The sequence below is a fragment of the Hemitrygon akajei genome, chromosome 2, assembly GCF_048418815.1.
Source record: "Hemitrygon akajei chromosome 2, sHemAka1.3, whole genome shotgun sequence".
NCBI lineage: Eukaryota > Metazoa > Chordata > Chondrichthyes > Myliobatiformes > Dasyatidae > Hemitrygon > Hemitrygon akajei.
In genome coordinates this window covers 42,877,296-42,900,285 of record NC_133125.1, presented here as the reverse complement: position 1 = coordinate 42,900,285, position 22,990 = coordinate 42,877,296, and the positions used below count along the sequence as shown (strand labels likewise).

Genomic DNA, 22,990 nt, shown 5'->3' with positions numbered 1-22,990 from the left:
ATTAGTGTATTCTTTTGGCATTATATCTTAGTCCGAAACCAATCTGGAAAATTTGTAAAGAAAAACAAAGAACTGAATTGACAAATTTTAGAAAGCACTATGTACACTGAATACACCTAGATTAACACTACTGAAGACAGAAGGAGGAAGAGGTGGAGCAGATATAAAAAAATTATATATAGGTCAGGTAAAACTTCCAAGTATATATTTTCATCAACCAAAGCAGAATTCAGCACTCCAAGCGAGCATATGCAATTCTGATAAGATGCATACCATTAAACTTAAATGAAAGCATAACTCAGAAAAATGAAGAAATTTAACACTGTAGAAGAAAGTTAACCAATGGAGGAGCACGACCCTCCAGGGAAGACATCCCCATGATCTGAGCAGACTAGATGTTGACAAGGAGATGTCAAGCGTTTGGCTCAGAGTTGGAGACCTCTTCCCAAAGATAGAGGGTTTCCTTGCAGCAGTAAAGGTCTAGGTAGTTAACAAAAAATATTAAAACTTCATAATAAAAAATCCAATAAATTCAAGGCAATAAATGCAGGAAATGCCAAGAGAACCCAGAAACAATCCAACGCATTACAGGATCCTGTACCAGTTTAACTCAACCTGCTTACTTACACAGGTGCAATCAAGTGGCAAACATCACTCACCAATACCTTCCTTTAAAATACAAACTCATAAAAGACACCAGACTATAAATACAAGTCTGATCCAGTTTTACAGTCATAGAGTTCTACCAATTATATTACGGCCATTATCACGGACAGGACAATCCATAACAAGCATCAAGAAAAATATTACATGATAAACAAACAAGAACAACTTACCACTCCAAACATACACAACATACAGAAATCAATAAGTGAAAAATACCAGAAATACGTTGAATTAAAAGAGGAAATTAAAAGACTATGCAACATGAACAGGGTCTAGATTGTCCCAATAGTATAGCCAAGCAGGAACAACATCATTCCTGTGGTCCTGATCAAAAAGCTATAGGACCTGGGCCTTCGTTACCTCCCTTTGCAACCAGATCTTCGACTTCTTAACCGGATGACCGCAACCTGTGTGGATTGGAAATAACATCTCCACCTCATTGACAATCAGCACTGGTGCACCACAGGGATGTGCGCTTAGCCCACTGGTCTACTCTCTACACCCATGACTGTGTGGCTAGGCGTAACTCAAATGCCATCTATAAATTAGCCCCATTGTTGGCAGAATTTCAGATGACGACGAAAGGGCGTACAGGAGCGAGATATACCAGCTAGTTGAGTGCAGCAACAACCTTGTACTCAACGTCAATAAGACCAAAGAGCTGATTGTGGATTTCAGAAAGGGTAAGATGAGGGAACATGAACCAATCCTCATAGAGGGATCAGAAGTGGAGAGAGTGAGCAATTTCAGGTTCCTGGGTGTCAGTATCCCTGACAACCTAACCTGGATAGAACATATTCATGCTGCTATAAAGAAAGCAAGACCGTAGCTATTTTTTCATTAGGAGTTTGAAGAGATTTGGTTTATCAGATAAAACACACAAAAACCTCTACAAATGTAGTGTGGAAAGCATTCTGACTGGCTGCATCACTGTCTGGTATGGGGCAGGTTTACTGCTCAAGATCCAAATAAGTTGCAGAAACTTGTGAAATTAGTCAGCTCCATCATGGGTACCAGCCTCCATTGTATCCAAGACATTTTCCAGAAGTGGTGTTTTAGGAAGGTGGTATCCATGATTAAGGATCCCCACCACCCATTGTTACCATCAGGAAGGAGGTACAGAAGCCTGAAGGCACACACTCAGCAACTCAAGAACAGCTTCTTCCCTTCTGCCATCTGATTTCCAAATGGACATTAAACCCATAAACGCTACCTCACTACCTGTATTGCAGAAAGGTCTCGGCCTGAAATGGCAACTGTACTCTTTTCCATAGTTGTTGCCTGGCCTGCTGAGTTCCTCCAGCACTTTGTGTGTGTTACTTTTTAATTCCCCGTTTTTTTTCCCCACTAATTATTTTAACTTAACTATTTAATAGACATATATATATACTTACTGTAACCAAGTTTTGGTCTCTATATTTATTTATCATGCATTTCATTGTACTGCTGCCGTAAAGTTAACAAATTTCGTGACATATGCTGGTGATATTGAATCTGATTCTGATTCTGGTATCATCTCAAAGTCACTACACAATAGCATTAAACAATTAGGCACACACAGCAATAGTTACGTGAATCCTCCGAAATCAACAATACTGAATGCCACTAGAGTAATCGCAGCAATTGAGAATTGAGTGTGCGTGGCTATGCTTGTACCTCAGGTTTTACCAGCTTGAGTTGAGAGAAAATAAATAATACTAAGGACATGAGTTGTAGAGTCCTTAGATTGTGGAACCAGTTCAGTGCTGAACTGAATGAATCTCTGCGAACTTCTAAGAAAGAAGACTGTCATGCCTTCTTTGAAATAACACTTAAGGGTTGGTCCGAGGAGAGATCCTCTGAAATGATAATGGCAAGGAATTTACAGCCATCCATCTCTGATTCCTTAATGAGATCTGGCTCATTGTCACTCGGTTTCTACCTGCTGTAATCAATAATCAGCCGTTTGGTTTTGCTGACATTGAGTGAGAAGTCAACACTCAGTAGAAGAAACTCCTATCCTCGTGTTCAGTGAATAGCTTTAAAATATAATACGGATTATTGTGATATTCATGATATCTGGTCTTATTATTTCATATGAAGGGCATACATTCCCATGTGAGAATCATGAACAGTCATATCCTAATTGCAGCTGCCAGAATCAATAGAGTTAACTGTTTAAGATTCAGTTGCACTAAACTACAGTGGAGCTTTATCACAAAAGGAAGACAAAAACTGGCAGTCAGGACTGGTCAGAGACACTGACAATGGTGCCATTGCCATGGGAAGCATGTTGCATATGCTTCTCAGATAATTTACTGTGTCTGAACTGTCCTTTTAAAGCAGGGGTTCCTGGACCCCTCGGTTAATGGTAGGGGTCCGTGGTATAAAAAAGGTTGGGAACCCCTGCTTTAAAGCATCCTGCTATTGTATAACTTCCAGCATTTAAAGGGACATCTCAGGCACAGATACATTATCTGAAAAACATATCACATACACGAAAGTGTAAGCAAAATTGTATACAATACTGTCCCTGCATACCCCCAGAAAAAGAGGTGGGAGCATCTGGAATTGTACTGTAGCATTTCAGAGCTTCCCTGAACTAAATTCTGAAAAACTGAAAGCCAGTTTATTAATCTCTGCATTTTGAAATTAGATTCATTTAACACCACTTCCCCTTAATACCATGCATTGCATGTGACATCTAGTTCCTAAATTAAGATTCCTAAATAGAATGACTAAACAGTTGTAAGTTTATCGAACTTCATACAACAATGTGTAGTGTGCTAGCACTGTCAGCATTACAGAGCACATTTTTTTCTGTTTTAGGGAAAGTTACCCTTTAGCCTGTGAAATCTAATCCACTAAAATACATTGTAAACTGGTTTAGTCAGCATGAGTTAGGTAAACAGATCTTTCACTAAGTGAATCTGATTTTGTTCATTTGTAAACAAAAATCTACAATCCTTTAGAAGGGTTTTCTGAAGGGGTATTAATAATTAATTTGATACTTCAGCTAGCTTTTCCCTTGTGTGTGGAATTCGAAGTGCAGAGTGGGTATGGGTGGGAGTCACAATCAGAATAAGATTTATTATTTCTGACACATCTTGTGAAATTCATTGTTTTAAACAGCAGTACAGTACAAGACATGAATAATTAAGTTACAAAACAAATAAATAATGTGAAAGGTGATTTGGGATGAGGGTGAGGACACACCCATTCCCCTTTGTCTTCAAACCTGCAGGATAGGTTCTTGTGTGTAACCTGCCTTGCATTACTAATTATTTCTGGTCTGTGTCCTGAACTATATTGCTGGTGTGACAAACCCCTAATTTTTTTGCAAAGCTGCAAGCACTCTGTGTATATTCTAGACTACATCACATTATCGCAGATCACTCTTTAGTTTGGAATATCTTTTGCTGATCGTACTCTTCAGTACACAAACTCTTATCACTCGGATCTCTGAAATGTTGCAGTGAAGATGGAAAATATTTGCTAACCAATTAATTATTAGCTCATTTCAAAACAGCAGCAGACCTCCGAAAACTCTAATATTTTTAAAACTTCAACAAAGCTTTTATTGAACAAAGAAATTTACAAGACTAATTACACCAGCATGGCCTTAGTTTGAATGTTGTCGTTGGATTGTTCAAATATGTAACAGAAAATAGCAAAATGAATGGAGTATCAAGGTTTTTAAAAGAGCTTTCAATATGTTGATTAATTAATAAACAGATGCATTGACACAGAAAACAAGAGTACAGTGGATAGCTAACTTGTTTAAAGATGGAAAGCAAAAAGAACATAGCTCCTTTGGCCCATGATATTGTGCCAACCCTTTAACCTACTCCAAGATCAATCTAACCCTTCCTTCCCACTCAGCCCTCCATTTTTTTCATCCACATGCCTAAGAGTCTCTAAAATGTCCCTAGTCTCTGAAAAAAATCTAGTTAGCTATTTTGTGAAGCACAAGGAAGAGGATGGAAAGCCAATGGGCATTTGGTAGAACCTCTGTTCAGAATGGACTGCTCAGAATACTCTACAGACTTTGGAATCAAAAATACAATATCTGATGAAATGTCATTGACCTCAAATGTTAACTCTGTTTCTCTCTGTACAGATACCACCAGACCTGCTGGTTTCTCTTTTGACAGATGTTGCCAGACTGGCTAATTTCTTTTTGTTCCGTCCCTTCTCTGGTCAGAGGCCCAGCCACAGGGAAAGGATCCAAAAGGAACTTGCTTATTAGTCCCTGCTTGGGTTTCTTCCGGATGATGTAGCTCCAAGCACGTACTAAAGAGATGAGTTCCAGAGGTGTTGAGAACGGACCATCGAGGCAGCATCTGTATGAGTGGGTGTAGCAGGGAACACATTCCAGTAATTGCAGTGATAACTCGTGCAAAGGACGATGGTTATGGTTTTTGGTATTCAATCAATTCAGCCCCAAGACATCATTGTAGGGCAATTTTCTAAGCCTAGATCCCAAGTTGATTCATTGGTGACTTTTCTTTGCATCATAAAGACATTAGGCATATTTGCGTATTGCTGACTAAATGTCCAATTGCACTCACAACTCTTCAGCAAATCAAGCAATCTATGCCTGCATGTAGCAAGACTTAGAAAGCAGTCAGGCAAGGGCAAATAATTGATAAGTTACATTTGTGCGAGAAAAGTGTGAGATACTACTGCATCCAGCGAGAGATTTGAACCACTTATCCATTGCTCAGTTTTCCACAATCCAGTTCTTGGGATTACCATTAAACAGAAAGGCATCTGAACCAGTTGAACAACTACCATGGATTTAAGAGCAGATCAGAAATGAAGCACTTCCCACCACCTACAAGACACAAGATCAGGAGTGTGATGAAGTACACTCCTCTTACCTTGATGAGTTTAGTTCCAAAAACATCCCAGAAATTTAATAGCATCCAGGACAGAGCAGGCTGCTTGATTTTCATTACATACATCATCTAAAACTTTCATTTCCTCCACCACCACCAGAGTTCAGGGTATGACCATGGGGTATTAAATGCACCACAGTTATTCATCCAGTCTCCTCACCAGTCTGTGAGGATTACCATAAGAATGGAAGGGCATTAGGTCCATGGGAACACAGATAACTGCATGTTCCCCTCCAAGTCATACACCAGACTGACTTGGAAACATATTGCATTTTCTTGATCATTGCCAAGTATAAATCCTGGGAGTACCTTCAGCAGAAGCATTGTTGTGGCTTACCGTTCTCTTTCCTATGGTAGTTGGGGAAGACAACCTTGTCGGTGATGCCTAGAGTAACGAAGAGAGTGGTGAAAATATGGAATTCACCTGGACATGGACTGATTAAAGGAAAACTGTACAGTTGCTGTTAGGAGAAGCTAAATAAGCAATGAAAGGAGAAGGAAATAGGATGATGGTGGATTGGGAAAGGAAAGATGGGCAAAGGGCTGAAAGGAATGAGTGTTGGCATGGAATGGTCGAGCTGTGTAAATGATTTCTATGCCAATTAATTTATGCAAAAATACGGTAATAAAAATACAATTAAGAAGATGCAGGAAAGAAGGTATCCACAGTATACCTATGTTAAAACAACTGGGAACAGGTTCCCACCATTCATTAATATCTCACTCAGCTGGAAGCAATAACCTCAATTGAAAAGCTAGTACAGATTTTGTTTTCACTGTTTATCTTTGGATAACTATGTTTGTTCCTTAACAAATGTAAGTATTTTTGAAATAACTTTTGATTGTATTCCTTGGTTTCATTTGGAAATCTGCTGATGGGTAATTAATTTTTCTTCAAGGCAATAACAGAACTCCAACAAATAACGGAGGTGACAAATAGGGCTGCAAGAATTTTAAAGTGTCATAATTTTGTTTGAAACAGGCACTTAAAGTTAATTGTGATGTATCTCATTGTTAGTGCCTGTCCCTATATCAGTTCCTTGTTTTTCACTAGGATTAGGGTTGTAGTGAATTCATAATAGCCTGCTTTGTCTAATTTCCTGAGGGGAATGTAAAACAAAACAAACCAGAATATCAAGTCAAAATTACCAAATCCGAAGCATTCTATTTACTGCAGCTGCCATACAGGATTATCTTTTAAACACGCCAGAGGGGAAAGACAAAGCTGATGCTTTTGGAGTCAGAAAGATATAAAATGTTTACAGGTTTATTGAGTTTCTTCAAATTAATTCCTGTCAACTTTTAAAGACTGTATAAAGATTTGCAGACTTATAATCAGCCATGTTTACCTTTTGCTATCTTTCTAAAGTTTACACAGTTTTAATAGATCTGCTCAGTTTAAAAGTCTGCTTTCAGTTATCTAGTTTTGCTGACACAATCATTCTTTAAAGTTTAAACTGCAATGCGTGGTACATAGGTTGGTATTTGGTCTGGGGTTGCTGCAGCACCAACTGGGTAGAATATGTAATCTGTCTGATGAATGTTCTCCTAAAGCCAGGGTCATTTTCATAGGAGGGAGCAAATCACAAAATTGGGTATAAGGCATGCAACTAATTGTCTCTGCTACAGCCTGAAAGATATTTTAAATGGTTACAATTTAAATCTTAAATCCTGTTCAGTCAGCTTGTTTTTAAAAGGCAAACGAGACAAAATAGGTGGCTTATCGTACTCTTGCAATTTTAAGTTGCCTGACATTTTGGAATAAGCAACTTGGACACATTATGTCATTGGTAGGATAATTTTAGTGCTCAGCCAGAATTTTCTGCTTTTACTTGTTGAAGCAAACTCTGTTATAACCTTGGTGAAAGGTATCTACCCAACTTGCTGCAAAAATTTAAAATGTAAACAGTTATACTGAAGGATGTGTCAGAAGCTTTGAAATAATCTTCAAAGGTTCTTTGTGTGACAATTTATGTATGGAAGAGAAATTCAACTTACAGCCATCTGTTTTGTGTGTAGCATTCATCTTCAACCGCGAAGCTTTCACATTCAACCTGCTTTAAAAACTTACCTGAATTTTCTTGGTCAGCATTTTCTTGGTCTGGCTGACTTCTTTGACCTACCAAGAAGTCATGACCTACAAGAGAAACCTTAAATATGCAAATTAGGTTCCAGTTTTAGTTTTAGAACCCAAAATGTAAAGTGCTGACTGATCTCAAGAGATGCAGCTTGAAGTACTACCTTGTCCAGTGTGACCTAACCAACAGAACCAATAGAACTGCTAGGAGCAAGGCAAAAGAAAATGGTTTACATTTTTAAAATAACTGTTGAGTTTAAAATGGAACTCCGATTCACTGGAGGAAGGAATCAACCATTGGCTGTTGTGAGCCTGTTCCACTGTTTAGTAAAATCACACTAATCCTGTGCTTCATCTACTTTGCCAGACAATCCAAATTTCCTTTGATTTCCTTGATGTCTTGAACTGTCAAACTCAGTTTTGAATATGCTCCATGACTGAGCACACTGCATCAGTGTGAAAATGCGAAAATTCCAAAAATTTACAATGCTGTAGGTACCTCCTCTTCTCATTTCTAACCAGGTGTCCCATTTTGCTGAGATTATATTCCCTAGGTCTAGACTCTTCGGCTTGAGAAACTACATAATGCTGAGGAATCCCAACAAGACAGAACTCCACCATTGGACTCCACAAAAATCCTAAACTTACAATGAGTCTGTGCAAGTCCTGAGAGTTGAACTCAGAGCAGCTGGCTGCAAGCTGAAGCTTCTCTTTAACAGCCAAGCATAAACAACACTATTCAGCACATTATAAGAAGCTATGAATAAGATTAACATCTAATTTCTGTAGATCTCTTTGCACAGCAAATATTCTTTTTATCCAGGGATATTATGTACAATGATACTAACACCCAATTTCTTTTCTAGGTATGGGCTTTCTGGAGGCACTATCAATGTAACGGGAGATGAGGTGAAGAAGCTCGATGTACTTTCTAATGACATGGTAGTAAACGTGTTAAAATCCTCCTTCAGTACATGTGTTCTTGTATCTGAAGAGGAAAAGGATGCTATCATCGTAGATCCAGACAAACAGGTCAGTACAAAGGAAACTAATTTCTAAAATTTTAAGAGAAATTTTACAAAGTTTAAGGAAAAGTTTGTGAACTTTGTAAGATTAAACTTTATAAAATTTCGCTTAAAATTGTAGAAATGACCATTGTGGTTGGATAAAGCACACTGTATAGGTTTATTTTGTATTATTAGACTGCATATGCTTTAAGTGTTGCATGTAATTTGTTGATTATCAATGGATTAGATTTTGTTCATTTTGCATTATTGTCAGCTGGGGGTTTAACCTGATTTATCCTAGAGAAATACTGTGTTCAATACCAGCTCCATCATTTACTTCAGTTTAAGTAGAATGTTAATCCAGTGGTTCCATTGCAAATGTCCGACATGAGGTTCGTGCATTTAACTTCATGAAGGTTGTGTAGGGATATTGCATCAGGAGAACTTGTGGTTAGTTCTTTACCCACACCCCATCCCTTGTGGATCTGCACATCTCAGCCTTTCTGCCAAGAGGCTAGGCCAGGGGTGGGCAAACTTTTTGACTTGTGGGCCACAAAGGGTTCTAAAATTTGACAGGGGGGCCGGACCAGGAGCAGATGGACGGAGTGTTTTGGTAATACACCTCATAAGAGAAAATAAAATATCATGGGATATGTAGAAAACATGTGCTTTAATTTCAATTGAAAATGAACAAATGCATTACAACAAAATATCTGTCTTTGAAGTCCCATGGTATTTAGCTATTTATTGAAATGACTTTTAAAACACTGAAAATTAAATGAATAAAATACAGCTTTTTTTAATAGTAACAGTTATTATTTTAAAGCACTGAAAATTCTGTTATCCTTCAAGATATTATCATCATCACTCTCCTCCTGACTGTCTTTATTTCAAAAACGGTAGGAGATGCAGGTCTACTTGTCCTGCTCCTTCTTATTCAATTGTCCCCTGTGCCAAAACTCAACAACAACCAGCACAAGGACAGAACAGTGACAGCGCGCCAGTATGTGGAGCGCATTATTTGATATAGAGCGCATTTTTTATTTTGAGAACGTACGTGCACCTGCGCACTACTCATGTCCATCACTTAACAGAAATGACATGTAACATGTAAGGCTTATTGAAAAAAATATTTTCAAATGCATTTTTTACATAACACAACGAAGAAACTTATTTTTAATTTCAGTGGGAACAGTGTTGTTGGTCTCCCTTTTTAGCCAGCGCATCAAAGTCTGGATTTAGTTTTGTTGTGGCGATTCTCAGGATGGATCTGAGGTGTTAACAAGGTTTATTAATATAATTTCATCAAGTTCTGCGGGCCAGATTAAAAAGCTTAACGGGCCGCATATGGCCCGCGGGCCGTAGTTTGCCCATGCCTGGGCTAGGCATTTGGAAAATCAGAGATGGGGCAAGGTATATGTATTTCATTTGGATGTGGAAGTTGCTTGAAAAACCAGCATTTATTCCTCATCCTAATGGGCCATTGTGAAGGCGTTGGAAGAACTCCCACAGATCGACTGTGTAAGGATTTTGTTGTGGGTGTGCATTTCAAAACTACTGCATAGTTGTTTTAATAGTTTTCTTGCAAGGTAAAGAAAATTGGAAGGAATGATAATGCTGCATTGACAAATATATCCTTACTTTCAGGGAAAGTATATTGTTTGCTTTGATCCATTAGATGGCTCTTCCAATATTGACTGCCTTGTTTCCATAGGAACAATTTTTGCTATTTATAAAAAGGTAAGCATGACTTGAAATTTTGTCTATTGCCTTGCCAAAAAAATGAGGTGCGAAAATAGTTCTTTAGAAACATAAATACATTGATTTCACCGGTGTCGGATGTCTTTGTCATTCGGCTATTGCAGAGTTATATTACTGACTGGATATTTTATAAGGTTTATGTAAAGCTTCATTAATTACAACAAGGTGGCATAGTATTGGGGGGTGGGGCGGGGATAGTCATGTGAGGGCAGTCACAACTTCAGGCTGACCCATTCCACAATAATGCCTTCAACAGTACAACAAATGTCAGACACAACATCAAATCAAATCTGCTGGGGTCACCTTCTGTACCTGGTGCTCCCGGTGTGGCCACCTGTATATCAGTGAGACTCGATGTAGATTGGGAGACCGCTTCGCCAAGTACCCTCACTTTGTCTGCCACAAAAAGTGGGATCTCCCGGTAGCCACCCATTTCAATTTTCCTCCCCATTCCCCTTCCAGCGTGTTTCAGACCATGGCCTCTTCTACTGCTGCGATGTGGCCACACTCAGTCTGTAGGAACAACACCTTATTTTCTGTCTGCATAGCCACCAACCTGATGGCATGAATATCGATTTCTCAAACTTCCGGTAATTGACACCCCCCCCCCCCCCCCCCACTCTTTCACCATCCCCCATTCCTGTTTCTCTCTCTAATCTTAACTGCCCATCACTTCCCTCTTCCATGGTCTTCTGTCCTCTCCTATCAGCCCTTTATCTCTTTCACCAATCAAATTCCCAGCTCTTTACTTCACCCCTCCCCCTCTCCCATTTTAACCTATCACCTACCACCTTGTACTTCTTCCTCCCCTCCCCCACCTTCTTACTCTGACTTCTCCTCTTCCTCTTCCTTTCCAGTCCCAATGAAGCATCTCGGCCCGAAGCGTCGACTGTACTCTTTTCCATAGCTGCTGCCTGGCCTGATGAGTTCCTCCAGCATTTTGCGTGTGTTACTTCGGATTTCCAGCATCTGCAGATTTTCTCATGTGTGTGACCAAATGTAATAATTGATCAGGTCCATTTGTATTTTGGGTGGAGAACAAAACTAGTTTGACAGGTAAAATTTTCCACTTCCAAGCCGTTAATATGAGGCTGTCTAATTTTGTGGTTTCACGGTCCAGTTGTTTAAATGGGAATTTTTTGTGATTATAAGAGTGTAATATTCTCACTGGTCCTTGGATTTACTGCATCATTAGCCAAGAGGCAGGGAGAACATTCGATTAGTGTTAAATCCAAAAGTGAAAATACTGAATCAATGACACATATTGGAAATGAGCATGTAAATTGGTGGAAGAAGTAAATTCATCAATATGAGCTGAATAGAAAATTAGTTTGATGTGGCAGCTTTGTCAAGTATATGATTTCAGTCCTACATTTATTGAACATATCTGATTCTGGCCAGATTAGTCAGCTCATCCTGTCTCTAACCAACTAGAGAAAAGTTTCTCTCTGTTTGGTTTGCTTAGTTTTCATGGTAGAAGTTCCAATTACCTCATAGGCCTCCCTCGGTCAGGATCGACCATCGATGTTACATGCTAGCTGTCTAGATATGCAAGCCTGGGCAGTAGGATATGAGCAAGCTCCCTCTCTCCATGCATCTGATGAACCCAAAGGAACGGCAGAGCCCGATACAGTTTGGTACTACTAGCATCGCAGGAGTTGCCAGTCAGCGTTGGACTCAATGTAGGACTGCCTTAGGGACTCCAGCTCCGGAAATTTCCCTCGGGGTTTACTCCCGAAGCCTTCCCCATTAGTGGGGAAGACAGCGGAGGTTTGAGGTCAGAGCTTTCCATCTCTTAGATGAACTGCCAACCTCAGCTGACAAGCCCCATCTGCCCAAAGCGATGGTTTTAAGGCACCAGTAATCCACCATTGCCCCTTCTCCTGTCAGTAGAAATGGTTTCACCGGGCTTAGTAGCTGAACCACACGTGAAGCCTGGAGGTGGACTTAGTTGTCAGAGGCCGCACGCCATTGGGAACATTTAATAGGTAGTGGGACCTTGTCCCCATTGCCACCCCAGCCTATAACAACCTTAAGGAGCCATTACCAATATCTGAGTAGAAGGAAATGGCAATACCTAAGGTTTGAAAGAGATTCGTTTCACGGTGCTAATGTACATGGGCTTTGCTGACCAGAATGACCTATTGTGTAAAATTCTACCTACTTCAGCTTTCATTTGGCTTGGTTAAAGATCCTGTCCTCTCTTCTATTTGATCAAGAAAATTAGGAGTTTCTCAAGACTAAAGCTATAATCAAAATTGATGCGTCATTGCAGAGCCTCAGGTATCCTTTGTGGGAGACACCAAGATGTGTTTATTAGTTTTTCTGTAAAATTTTACTGGGAAGACAGTGGGGCTGTTTATCTGCACATCATGATCATTAAAATGCTCTTTGGTTTCTTTAATGATTGATCTTGTTTGCTGCTAGGTTGCTGAAGGGAACATCAATTGCCCACTAGTAGTTTTTCACTTATTCTTCAATTTATTTTAATAGACATGTGTCTTTATTTCCTTATTATGTCCATCAATTTTAGTTTAAATCTGCTTCATTCTTTGCTAAACATCAGCTAAATGAATGACCTGCAAAATTAACTCTGTAACATCCACTCCAAAGTGGAATAAATGATAGAAGGAGAAAATCATTCCTTTCCCACTCTTGACCTAATGGGTGTGATGTTCCGATCACAAATGAAACAGCCAGATATTCCTAGTTTTAACCTCCATGCCGTGCTTTATCTGGTAGACTCGGCTGGGTGAGCAATTTTAATACTGGGATTGACGATGTTGCTGGATTAGGGTTGAGGCTGGGGAAACTAGGGCCGTTATTTCCTGTAAACTTTCCTGTAGTCATAACCTCCCCCCTTCCCCTCAGTAAAACACAAAATTCACATTCATTTTGTGCAAGATTTGACTGGCTCATTAATCAGTGCTAACAGAAATGTTCAATCTCCAGCATAGCGGTTGGCGCGTCACTGTTACAGCTGAGGGCATCCGACCTCATTTACGACATCATCTGAGTTAGCATCTTCCTCCCCACCAGCATGTGGGGTTCCTCTGGGTGCTCTGGTTTCTTCCTACGTTCCAGCGAGGTACCGCTTAGTATGTTAATCGGCTGTTATAGATTGTGCTGTGATTAGGCTGGAGTTAAAAAGGTGGGTTGCTGGACAGTATGGCTCATTGGACCAGAAGGGCCTGTTCCACACAGTATTTCTAAATAAAAGAGCTGTATCATTAGCGTCCTGACTTACTTTTAGGATGTAATGTGTTTTTCCCCTATCAGATGAAGCTGGTAACCTGTCCTTTCTGTATATTCAGACTTCTGACGGCCAGCCAAGTGAGAGGGATGCTTTGCAGTCGGGTCGTAACATCGTGGCAGCTGGTTATGCACTGTATGGCAGTGCCACAATGCTGGTATTGTCTGCAGGAAATGGAGTGAACTGCTTCATGCTGGATCCAGTAAGAGCTTGAGACTTGCATTATTTGCTGAAAGTAACAAAAATGAAAAGAGTCATTCCATCAAATCTATTTGTGATTAGTAAACGGGAAAAAATCTGTTGTTGTTTCTCCACTACCACCAGCCCTACACCTCTCCCCACCACACCATGTCACGTAATCATCTTTTCGTTCATTGTATTTTTTTTTGCTCCATCCATCGTTAAGGAAAATAAGCTTGAAACAGCACCTTATCGTTCAACCCTGTCAGTACCATTCCCTGACTCAGATCACATAGCTCTGCAAATTGACTTACCTTAAAAATGCCCTGATCAATTCTAATTCCATCTCTTCTACAGGGACTAGGTTCCAGATCACAGCCCCTCTCAATGTAAAACAAAATTACACATATCAATTCCTTTCAGTTTTACTGAGTGATAAATCAGTGCTAATAAAAGATTTTAGTCTGTAATTCAGGCTACATTTGTAATATTGACCTTTTCCATACTTGGGGAGATTTGGAATGGTCATTGATTATTGCTGGCCCGCAATTAGCCAGCAGTCAGAAAATTCTGGGATTACTTTGTTAATTTTTGTTAACAGCCGTCTTTGCTTACCAGTGGTAGATTCATGCTTCCAAAGACGTGTGAATGATTACCTATAATAAATTAACAACTGGGCTAACAGTCTTTGCACAATCTACCCCTCCATGATGACGTGTGGACTACAGATCATAGTGCTACCTGTACCATTTTCTGATGTGACAGGGAACTTCTGATAGCTGCTTCAATGATAGAATGTTTATTCTACCTTGAAAATTGTGATACTGGTTCTAGTAACTAAAACATTTCAATTCAGACCAATGAGTGTTGCTTGTTCTATCTATACAAATGTGTAATCTTAATTTTACTCACTGTGTAGATTAAATCTTTTGCAATGGTACGACTGGGACTTTGGATGTCAGTTCATCCTTCATGCTGTGCATTTATAACTGACTTTAATTAATAATTTGTAAATCTAGGCTATTGGAGAATTCATTTTGGTGGACAAGAATGTGACCATGAAAAAGAAGGGAAATATTTACAGTATCAATGAAGGCTATGCAAAGTACTTCGATCCTGCAGTTACAGAATACATAACGAGAAAGAAATTTCCGAAGGTATGGTGAAGAACATGGTACTTGTTTAAATAGAGTGTGCAGCCTCTTTCATCTATCTAAAGTAGCAGATCCAACATGGCTGTATGTGTCAGGAGATGCCATGGTCACGTAGTGGTTAACACTCCCATGAAATGCTGGGATCTCTCCAGGTACTCTGGTCTCCTCCCACAGTCGAAAGACGTACCGACTGGTGGGCTAACCCACCTCTTTGCACACTGTGGGTTCGCGGAGAAAGTGTGGAGGAGGATGGAAGGGGCAGTGTCGAGGTTCATCCCCAGCAGCTGCGTAACAGAGGACTCTCTGATCTACAGACTGTTCCCAGGGACGCACACCGAGACCAACATCCGGTGCTGCTGGCAGATCATCAACTCGGTCAAAGACACTCTTTGGTCGGCCCGAAACTTGATGGTCTACCAGCACACGGAGATGTCCGTGGGGGAATGCTGCCGACTGGCACATTCTCGGCTGCAGGAGTACGTGCTGAGGGACACACTCAAACTTGGTGTAGCCACCGCAAGGGCCCGATAGGGAAGGACCACAGTCTAAGGTCCTTCTCGTGGGAGTTGAGGGGTTGGGGGTTGGGGGTATACCCCCTGAATGTAAATATGAAAGAATAAAGTGCCACGTGGGTGGCAAAACTTTTGAACTTTGAAAATGTAAGGACAGTAATGGTACCGACTGTAAAGAATTGAAAGTCTTTGAATGGTTATTGTATATAATTTTATTTTGGAATAAAGTATATTTTGTTTAATAAAAAAAAATTGTTCATGTGTTCAGGCTAGGGTTAAATCAAGGGTTGCTGGGTGGCACGGTTCAAAGGGGCTGGAAGGACCTATTCTGTAATGTATCTCAATAAATAAAATAAAGATTTACCTCACTTTGACCCACAGGATGGCAGTGCTCCCTATGGTGCAAGGTATATTGGGTCCATGGTTGCAGATGTTCATCGGACTCTGATGTATGGAGGGATCTTTATGTACCCCGCCAATTCAAAGAGTCCCAAAGGCAAGGTATGACTAGAGCCACACAAACCAACTCTTCAAAAATAAAATGTAGGATGTTCAAATCCACTTGCAAACATTTATTTTCTATGGTCTTTGCCAGGTGTCTGTTAGTGATCTCCTGGTGTATTTATTTAACTGCATATTCTGCAAGTAATGTTTCAAGATATTTTTCTTTAATGGGCTCTTGACAGAATGTATTCATTCATTATTGTGGGTTTGTATTGCAAAGAATGGGAATAATGAGAGTATGAATACTGAATTCTGGTACAAGTGTACAAAGGAGTACAAAGGAGTATGTGCCTAAAGTGTTGAAGTAGTAGGATAGCTAAATCAGATGATAAAGAAGGTATGTAGCATTCTTCCGTGTTGCCTGCGAGCAGAGGATGCAAGCATAGGGATACTTGCACCACATTTATTTACACCACAGCTATAAATGTACATGTTGTGAATTTGCAGCTGATTATTAACACTTCTTTTGAAAGGTGAAAAATTATTTACTCTGATAGTCCTGACGAAGGGTCTCGGCCCGAAACGTCGACAGTGCTTCTCCCTATAGATGCTGCCTGGCCTGCTGCGTTTCACCAGCATTTTGTGTGTGTTGCTTGAATTTCCAGCATCTGCAGATTTCCTCATGTAGATATACTGTATCTTTTTCTATAAATGCTATTTTCTATAAAAAGTAAATGCAATCCTAATTTCTATTTGAGCTTGGAAGTCACAGTTTTAAATGACACTTTATGGTCAACTTCAAAGCTGTCTATTTCATTGTGTTTCAGTTAATTCAGGAGACACACCATACTTTCACTGTCTTCATGTGTTTCAGCTGCCCTGTAGAGGGCCCTGTGTCATCATTTCCACCTCCTACTAATGGCAACCTCCAGTGAAAAACCTCTGGAAATATTAAATGAGCAAGTACAACAAACATGAGAAAGAGTATCAGTCAGGCAACATCTTTTCTTATAGTTACCTTCCCAATTTTAGCCACCTAAACAGAGCCAACATGACTATATGTATCGGGCTTAGACTGGGTCAGCTTTGGAAGAATCTGTAAGTCCTTGGAATTATCAATAAATAATTGCTGTAGGGTTGAACTATTAGTGACCAATTGGACACATGGACATCGAGATGTCCTTCAATTCAGGGTTAAGTGGATATGTGCTTGTGGATCAGGATTCTTGTCAAATGCCATGCTGAATCAGAGAGCAAGAAAACTATAGGTCTGTGGGCTTTAGCAAATTTATTCAGCTGCAATTTGTGACTTACTTTGGCATTTCCGACCACTTTGTACCTTATGTAATGGAAGAGAGTGATGAGGCAGGAGAGGACAGAAAAGTTAAGGAGAGGGAACCAGAAAATGAATAACAGCAACTTCCTGACACTCATAGAACAACCACATATGTTCCTCTCTATGTCACAAACTATTCTCACTTGGAAATATATTGCTGCTCCCTTGTTGTCACTGGATTTAAATCCTGGAACGCGTTTCCCAATAATGCTGAGAGTTCCTTCCCAATATGGACTGCAGAAGGTGTTTTATCACTACCTTCTCAAGGACAATTTGGGATGGTAAATAAATATTGGATTACCCAGTATACCCAGGTCCTGAATACCTGTTCTTTTTTAAAATCCAACACATTTTGACATTACTGCACTCCATTATAGGGAATTCCTCTAACTGCTTCTTTATCTTGTTTGGAAGGTCAGTTGGTTGAATGGTTTGACAGAGGTAGTACGTTTTTGAGGAGAAAAATCACCAAGTGATTTGGGATCGCTGCTCAGTGACCTCTGTTAAAAAAAATACACAGATGGTTTTTGGTTAAGAATAGAGCCAATAGGGTTTGTGCTCACTGGGAAATATATTCTTAGGTCATGTTCCTGATGACTGGGAGGGGAAAGAACTGAAAAAAATAGCTTTTACTTCACAATCCACACAAAATGCTGGTTGAACACAGCAGGCCAGGCAGCATCCATAAGGAGAAGCACTGTCGACGTTTCAGGCCAAGACCCTTCGTCAGGACTAACTGAAAGGAAAGATTCTAAGAGATTTGAAAGTAGTGGGGGGAGGGGGAAATGCAAAATGATAGGAGAAGACCGGAGGGGGTGGGATGAAGCTAAGAACTGGAAAGGTGATTGGCGAAAGTGATACAGAGCTGGAGAAGGGAAAGGATCATGGGACGGGAGGCCTCGGGAGAAAGAAAGGGGGAGGGGAGCACCAGAGGGAGATGGAGAACAGGCAGAGTGATGGGCAGAGAGAAAAAAAAACAAACAACTAAATATTGTCAGGGATGGGGTAAGAGGGGAAGAGGGGCATTAACAGAAGTTGGAGAAGTCAATGTTCATGCCGTCAGGTTGGAGGCTACCCAGCCGGTATATAAGATGTTGTTCCTCCAACCTGAGTGTGGCTTCATTTTGACAATAGAGGAGGCCATGGATAGACATATCAGAATGGGAATGGGATGTGGAATTAAAATGTGTGGCCACTGGGAGATACTGCTTTCTCTGGTGGACCGAGTGTAGGTGTTCAGCGAAACGGTCTCCCAGTCTGCGTCGGGTCTCACCAATATGTAAAAGGCCACACCGGGAGCACCGGACGCAGTATACCACACCAGCCGACTCACAGGTGAAGTGTTGCCTCACCTGGAAAGACTGTCTGGGGCCCTGAATGGTGGTGAGGGAGGAAGTGTAAGGGCAGGTGTAGCACTTGTTCCGCTTACAAGGATAAGTGCCAGGAGGGAGATCGGTGGGAAGGGATGGGGGGGGACGAGTGGACAAGGGAGTCGCGTAAGGAGTGATCCCTGCGGAAAGCAGAGGGAGGGGGATGGGAAAGATGTGCTTGGTAGTGGGATCCCGCTGGAGGTGGCGGAAGTTACGGAGAATTATATGTTGGATCTGGAGACCGGTGGGTGGTAGGTGAGGACAAGGGGAACCCTATCCCGAGTGGGGTGGCGGGCGGATGGGGTGAGGGCAGATGTGCGGGAAATAGGAGAGATGCGTTTGAGAGCAGAGTTGATGGTGGTAGAAGGGAAGCCCCTTTGTTTAAAAAAGGAAGACATATCCTTCTTCCTACTTCACAAACTAATTTCCTGAATGCTCTATTTTTAGCTTCGACTTCTGTATGAGTGCAATCCTATGGCATACATTATAGAGCAAGCAGGAGGTATGGCCACCACAGGAAAGGAAGCAGTGCTGGACATTGTACCTGAATCCATTCACCAACGGGCACCAATCATAATGGGGTCCAGAGATGACGTTCAGGAGTACCTCAACATCGTAAATCAATCTTCATAGAGGCACGTAATGAAGAAATGTGAATGGCAAACTCTGATTTAAGAACCTGGACCAAAGATAGTTAATTTTGTCCTTGCAGAATAACATTCCAACAATAATCTGAATCAGATCATTGATTCCAATTCCCAGAGCTGTCTGTGGTGTATTTGAGGTCAGCATAGTTTTTGTATGTCTTTATATAACAAACTGAATAACAGCTGTACTACGTACATACATTAATGGAGTAAAAATAAAGACATTGATCATTTACCTTTCTAGTCTTTATTTCATGACTTCCTTTCAGATTTCAATGGCTTAACTGAAAGTATGTATTTTATTCATAAAATGAATTGAGATAATAACAATAACACAATAATGTAGGAATTTAAGTATAAAGTTCATTATTTCAGTGTAATAAGATGCATGCTAACTTCTAAAAGATATAGGCATTCTGTTAATCCCTCAGTGAGCTTTGGTAAGTGTGTTCTTTTGAATGTGGTTTGAGTCATAAAGCTTAATCATTGATAAACTGCTGATGCTGGAAAATCTGAAATAGATTGACCCTGAATCTGACACTGAAATAGTTTTTGGTAGGTCAGACTGCATCAATGGTAGACAAACACAGTTAACATTTTAGTTCAAAGACCATTCACCTGTACTCACAAATGCTGCTAGACTTACTAAGTGTTTCTGGCATTCCTGGGATAGTGCTGTGAACAATGAAATGACAGTGATGGGGGTCCCACAGTTGGCCAGGCTTTCAGAGCAGGGTGATACAGTCAGATGTTCTAGTGTTTGGCTCATGACCAAGTGAACATTGTACTTAGATTAACTGGATGTGTGATCTACAGAAGTGACCCATTGCTTAATGTATCTCTGTTTAAAACTAATGAGAAATTGATCTGTACCCATGCAGTTTGTTTGCTCAGTATGTAATTGTTTTCAATTTACACTGGTCCAGAGAGCCTCAAGTCCAAAGTGCATAGTGCAAACTCATGGATTATAAACATCTAAGTAGGTGCAGGAATGTTGGTCAGTTTACAAGAGCTCACTGTACTCATGAAGCAGCTTGACATGTAAGACTATTGAGAATGGTGGGGAAGATAATCTTGAATGGATGAATTATTACCAGTAATGCAACGGATTACTACAGACTGGGTGTTGGAACAAAAAGAATTGACTTTGGTCTGAATTTACTTCCCACACACCATCTTGCAGCCTCCTCGGCAATGGAGAACCTCGTGCAGGTTGGGCAACAAATTAGCAGGGCAGCTCCATTCATTCAGTGTCCAGGGGCAACTCTGAGACTCCGTCTGCCTGTCAGGCCATGCCATTTTTCACTTTCTATCCTCAACTTTTTGAACAGTTCGAACAAAGCTCATTGCCAGCTTGAGAAACAATACCTCATCTTCAGTCCTACACGCTTTGGGACTCAATACCAAATTCAGTGATCTCAGTACTTACTTTCTGTGCCAGTATCATACTGACCACTTCTGCTGTAAGTGCCCCACTGTGATACTGACTCAGGATTTCTCTCTGCACTGACACTACAAGCACATTACCAACTGCTCTGACAACATTGTAACTGTTCCTTTCGTCGTTTACCCTCTCTCTGCCATCATTAGATAATTTCATCAACAGCTTATCACCATACCAATCCAGACCTCATTCAGAGAATATCCTATTCCAACCATTCCCACCCATCTGCAACTTTCTCAGTCCTGACAGAGTCCTTGACCTGAAACATTAACTGTTCTCTTTCCACAAATGCTGCCTGACCTGCTGAGTATTTCCAGTATTTTCTCTCTATTTCATCTGGAGCAACATTCAGTATGAAAAGCCTTTTGTCTATAGATATGTCTATGATACAAAGATAGGTGGAGGGGCCAGTAGTGCTGAGGAAACAGAGTCTGCAGAGAGACTTGGATAGATTGAGGGAATGGGCAAAGAAGTGGCAAATGAATTACAATGTCGGAAAGTGTACGGTCATGCACTTTGGTAGAAGAAATAAACGGGCAGACTATTATTTAAATAGGGAGAGAATTCAAAGTTCTGAGATGCAACGGGACTTGGGAGTCCTCGTGCAGGATACCCATAAGGTTAACCTCCAGGCTGAGTTGGTGATGAAGAAGGCGAATGCAATGTTGGCATTCATTTCTAGAGGAATAGAGTATAGGAGCAGGGATGTGATGTTGAGGCTCTATAAAGCACTGGTAAGACCTCACTTGGAATACAGTGTGCAGTTTTGGGCTCCTTATTTAAGAAAGGATGTGCTGACATTATGGCAAAGTTGTTTCCCATAGTGGAGGAGTCTAGTACAAGAGGACATGACTTGAGGATTGTAGGGTGCCCATTCAGAACAGAGATGCGAAAAAAATTTTTAGCGAGAGGGTGGTGAATCTATGGAATTTGTTGCCACGGGCGGTAGTGGAGGCCAAGTCATTGGGTGTATTTAAGGCAGAGATTGATAGGTATCTTAGTCAGGGCATCAAAGGTTATGGTGAGAAGGCGGGGGAATGGGACTAAAGTGGAGATTGGATCAGCTCATGATAAAATGGCAGAGCAGACTCAATGGGCCGAATGGCCGACTTCTGCTCCTTTGTCTTATGGTATTTCCCCTAATAGAGTCATACAACATAAGAAGAGGGCCTTCAGCCCAGCTCATTCATGCCGACTGTGATGCTGGGTGAGCTAGCCCATCTGTCTGCGTTTGACCCATAGCCCTCTAAACCTAGTAACCTGAAGTTGTGCATGAGCAACAGACATTGTTGCAGGGTGGGGACCATTTGAAAAGAACAAGCCTCAGTGAAAGTGAGTTCTGTTTGAGCTAATAAAAAGGAGGGAGGTTTACATGCAGTGGGCCAGGGTTAGAGTTGGAGGCTTTGGCTCAACAGGCTTGGACAAGCACTGGAGGAGGTTCTAAGTAAGTTACTTGTAAGTTTTTTTCCCTCTTTCCTTGTACATAGCTAGTGCACTGAGAATGGGTCCAGAGTTATTGGGATGTTTTTTTTTGTCTGAGATGTGTGAACTCTGGGAGACATCCAGTCTCCCTGCATGAAATGTATCGAGTTGCAGCTCCTTGGAGACCATGTTAAGGAACTGGATGACCAGCTCATACAGGAGAATGAGGTAATAGGAGCTACAGGGAGGTAGTCCCCCGTAAGTTTCAGAAGGCAGGTAGCTGGGTGACTCGAGAGGGAAAGGGAATAGGCATCCAGTGCAGAGTACCCCTGCGACTGTTCCCCTCAATAGTCAGAATATTGCTTTGGATACTGTTGGGGGGAAAAGCCTGCCGGGGGAAGCCACAGCGGGTTTTAACTGATTTGGCAGGGCGATGGGAACCAGAGTGATAGGGCTGAGGATGGGGCAGTTGGTTTACAAGTAGTGAGACTGAGAATGGACAGGATGATGATAGGGCAAAATTGTAGTCCGTGGGATGAGTTTGTGTAACATGGTAAAATCAAAAAGGGTGATGATTACTGGACTGAAGGTGTTATATTTGAACGCACACAGCATACGGAATAAGTAGATAATCTTGTAGCACAGTTAGAATTTGGCAGATATGACATGGGCATCACTGCATAATGGCTGAAAGAAGATCGTAGTTAGGAGCTTAACATCTGTGGATGCACACTGTATTGAAAGGACAGGCAGGTAGGCATGGTGGCTCTGATGGTAAAAATTAAAATCAAATCCTTACGTAATGCCCTGGTTCATATTCTTACTGTTATGCTGTGT

The 22,990-nt window shown here is 40.9% G+C and overlaps 1 protein-coding gene across 1 annotated transcript in view; it reads left to right on the top strand.

The window, feature by feature from the left end:
• LOC140741261 (fructose-1,6-bisphosphatase 1-like) overlaps positions 1–19,522 on the top strand; it is a 32,040-nt gene extending 12,518 nt beyond the window's left edge. Inside the window, exons 2-7 of the mRNA XM_073071254.1 lie at positions 8,490–8,655; positions 10,278–10,370; positions 13,706–13,846; positions 14,844–14,981; positions 15,872–15,991; positions 19,088–19,522. Of these exons, the coding sequence (XP_072927355.1) occupies positions 8,490–8,655; positions 10,278–10,370; positions 13,706–13,846; positions 14,844–14,981; positions 15,872–15,991; positions 19,088–19,273 (844 nt within the window). The 3' untranslated portion in view covers positions 19,274–19,522. The remainder of the gene's footprint in view (positions 1–8,489; positions 8,656–10,277; positions 10,371–13,705; positions 13,847–14,843; positions 14,982–15,871; positions 15,992–19,087) is intronic.
• The last annotated feature ends 3,468 nt before the right edge of the window (positions 19,523–22,990 follow it).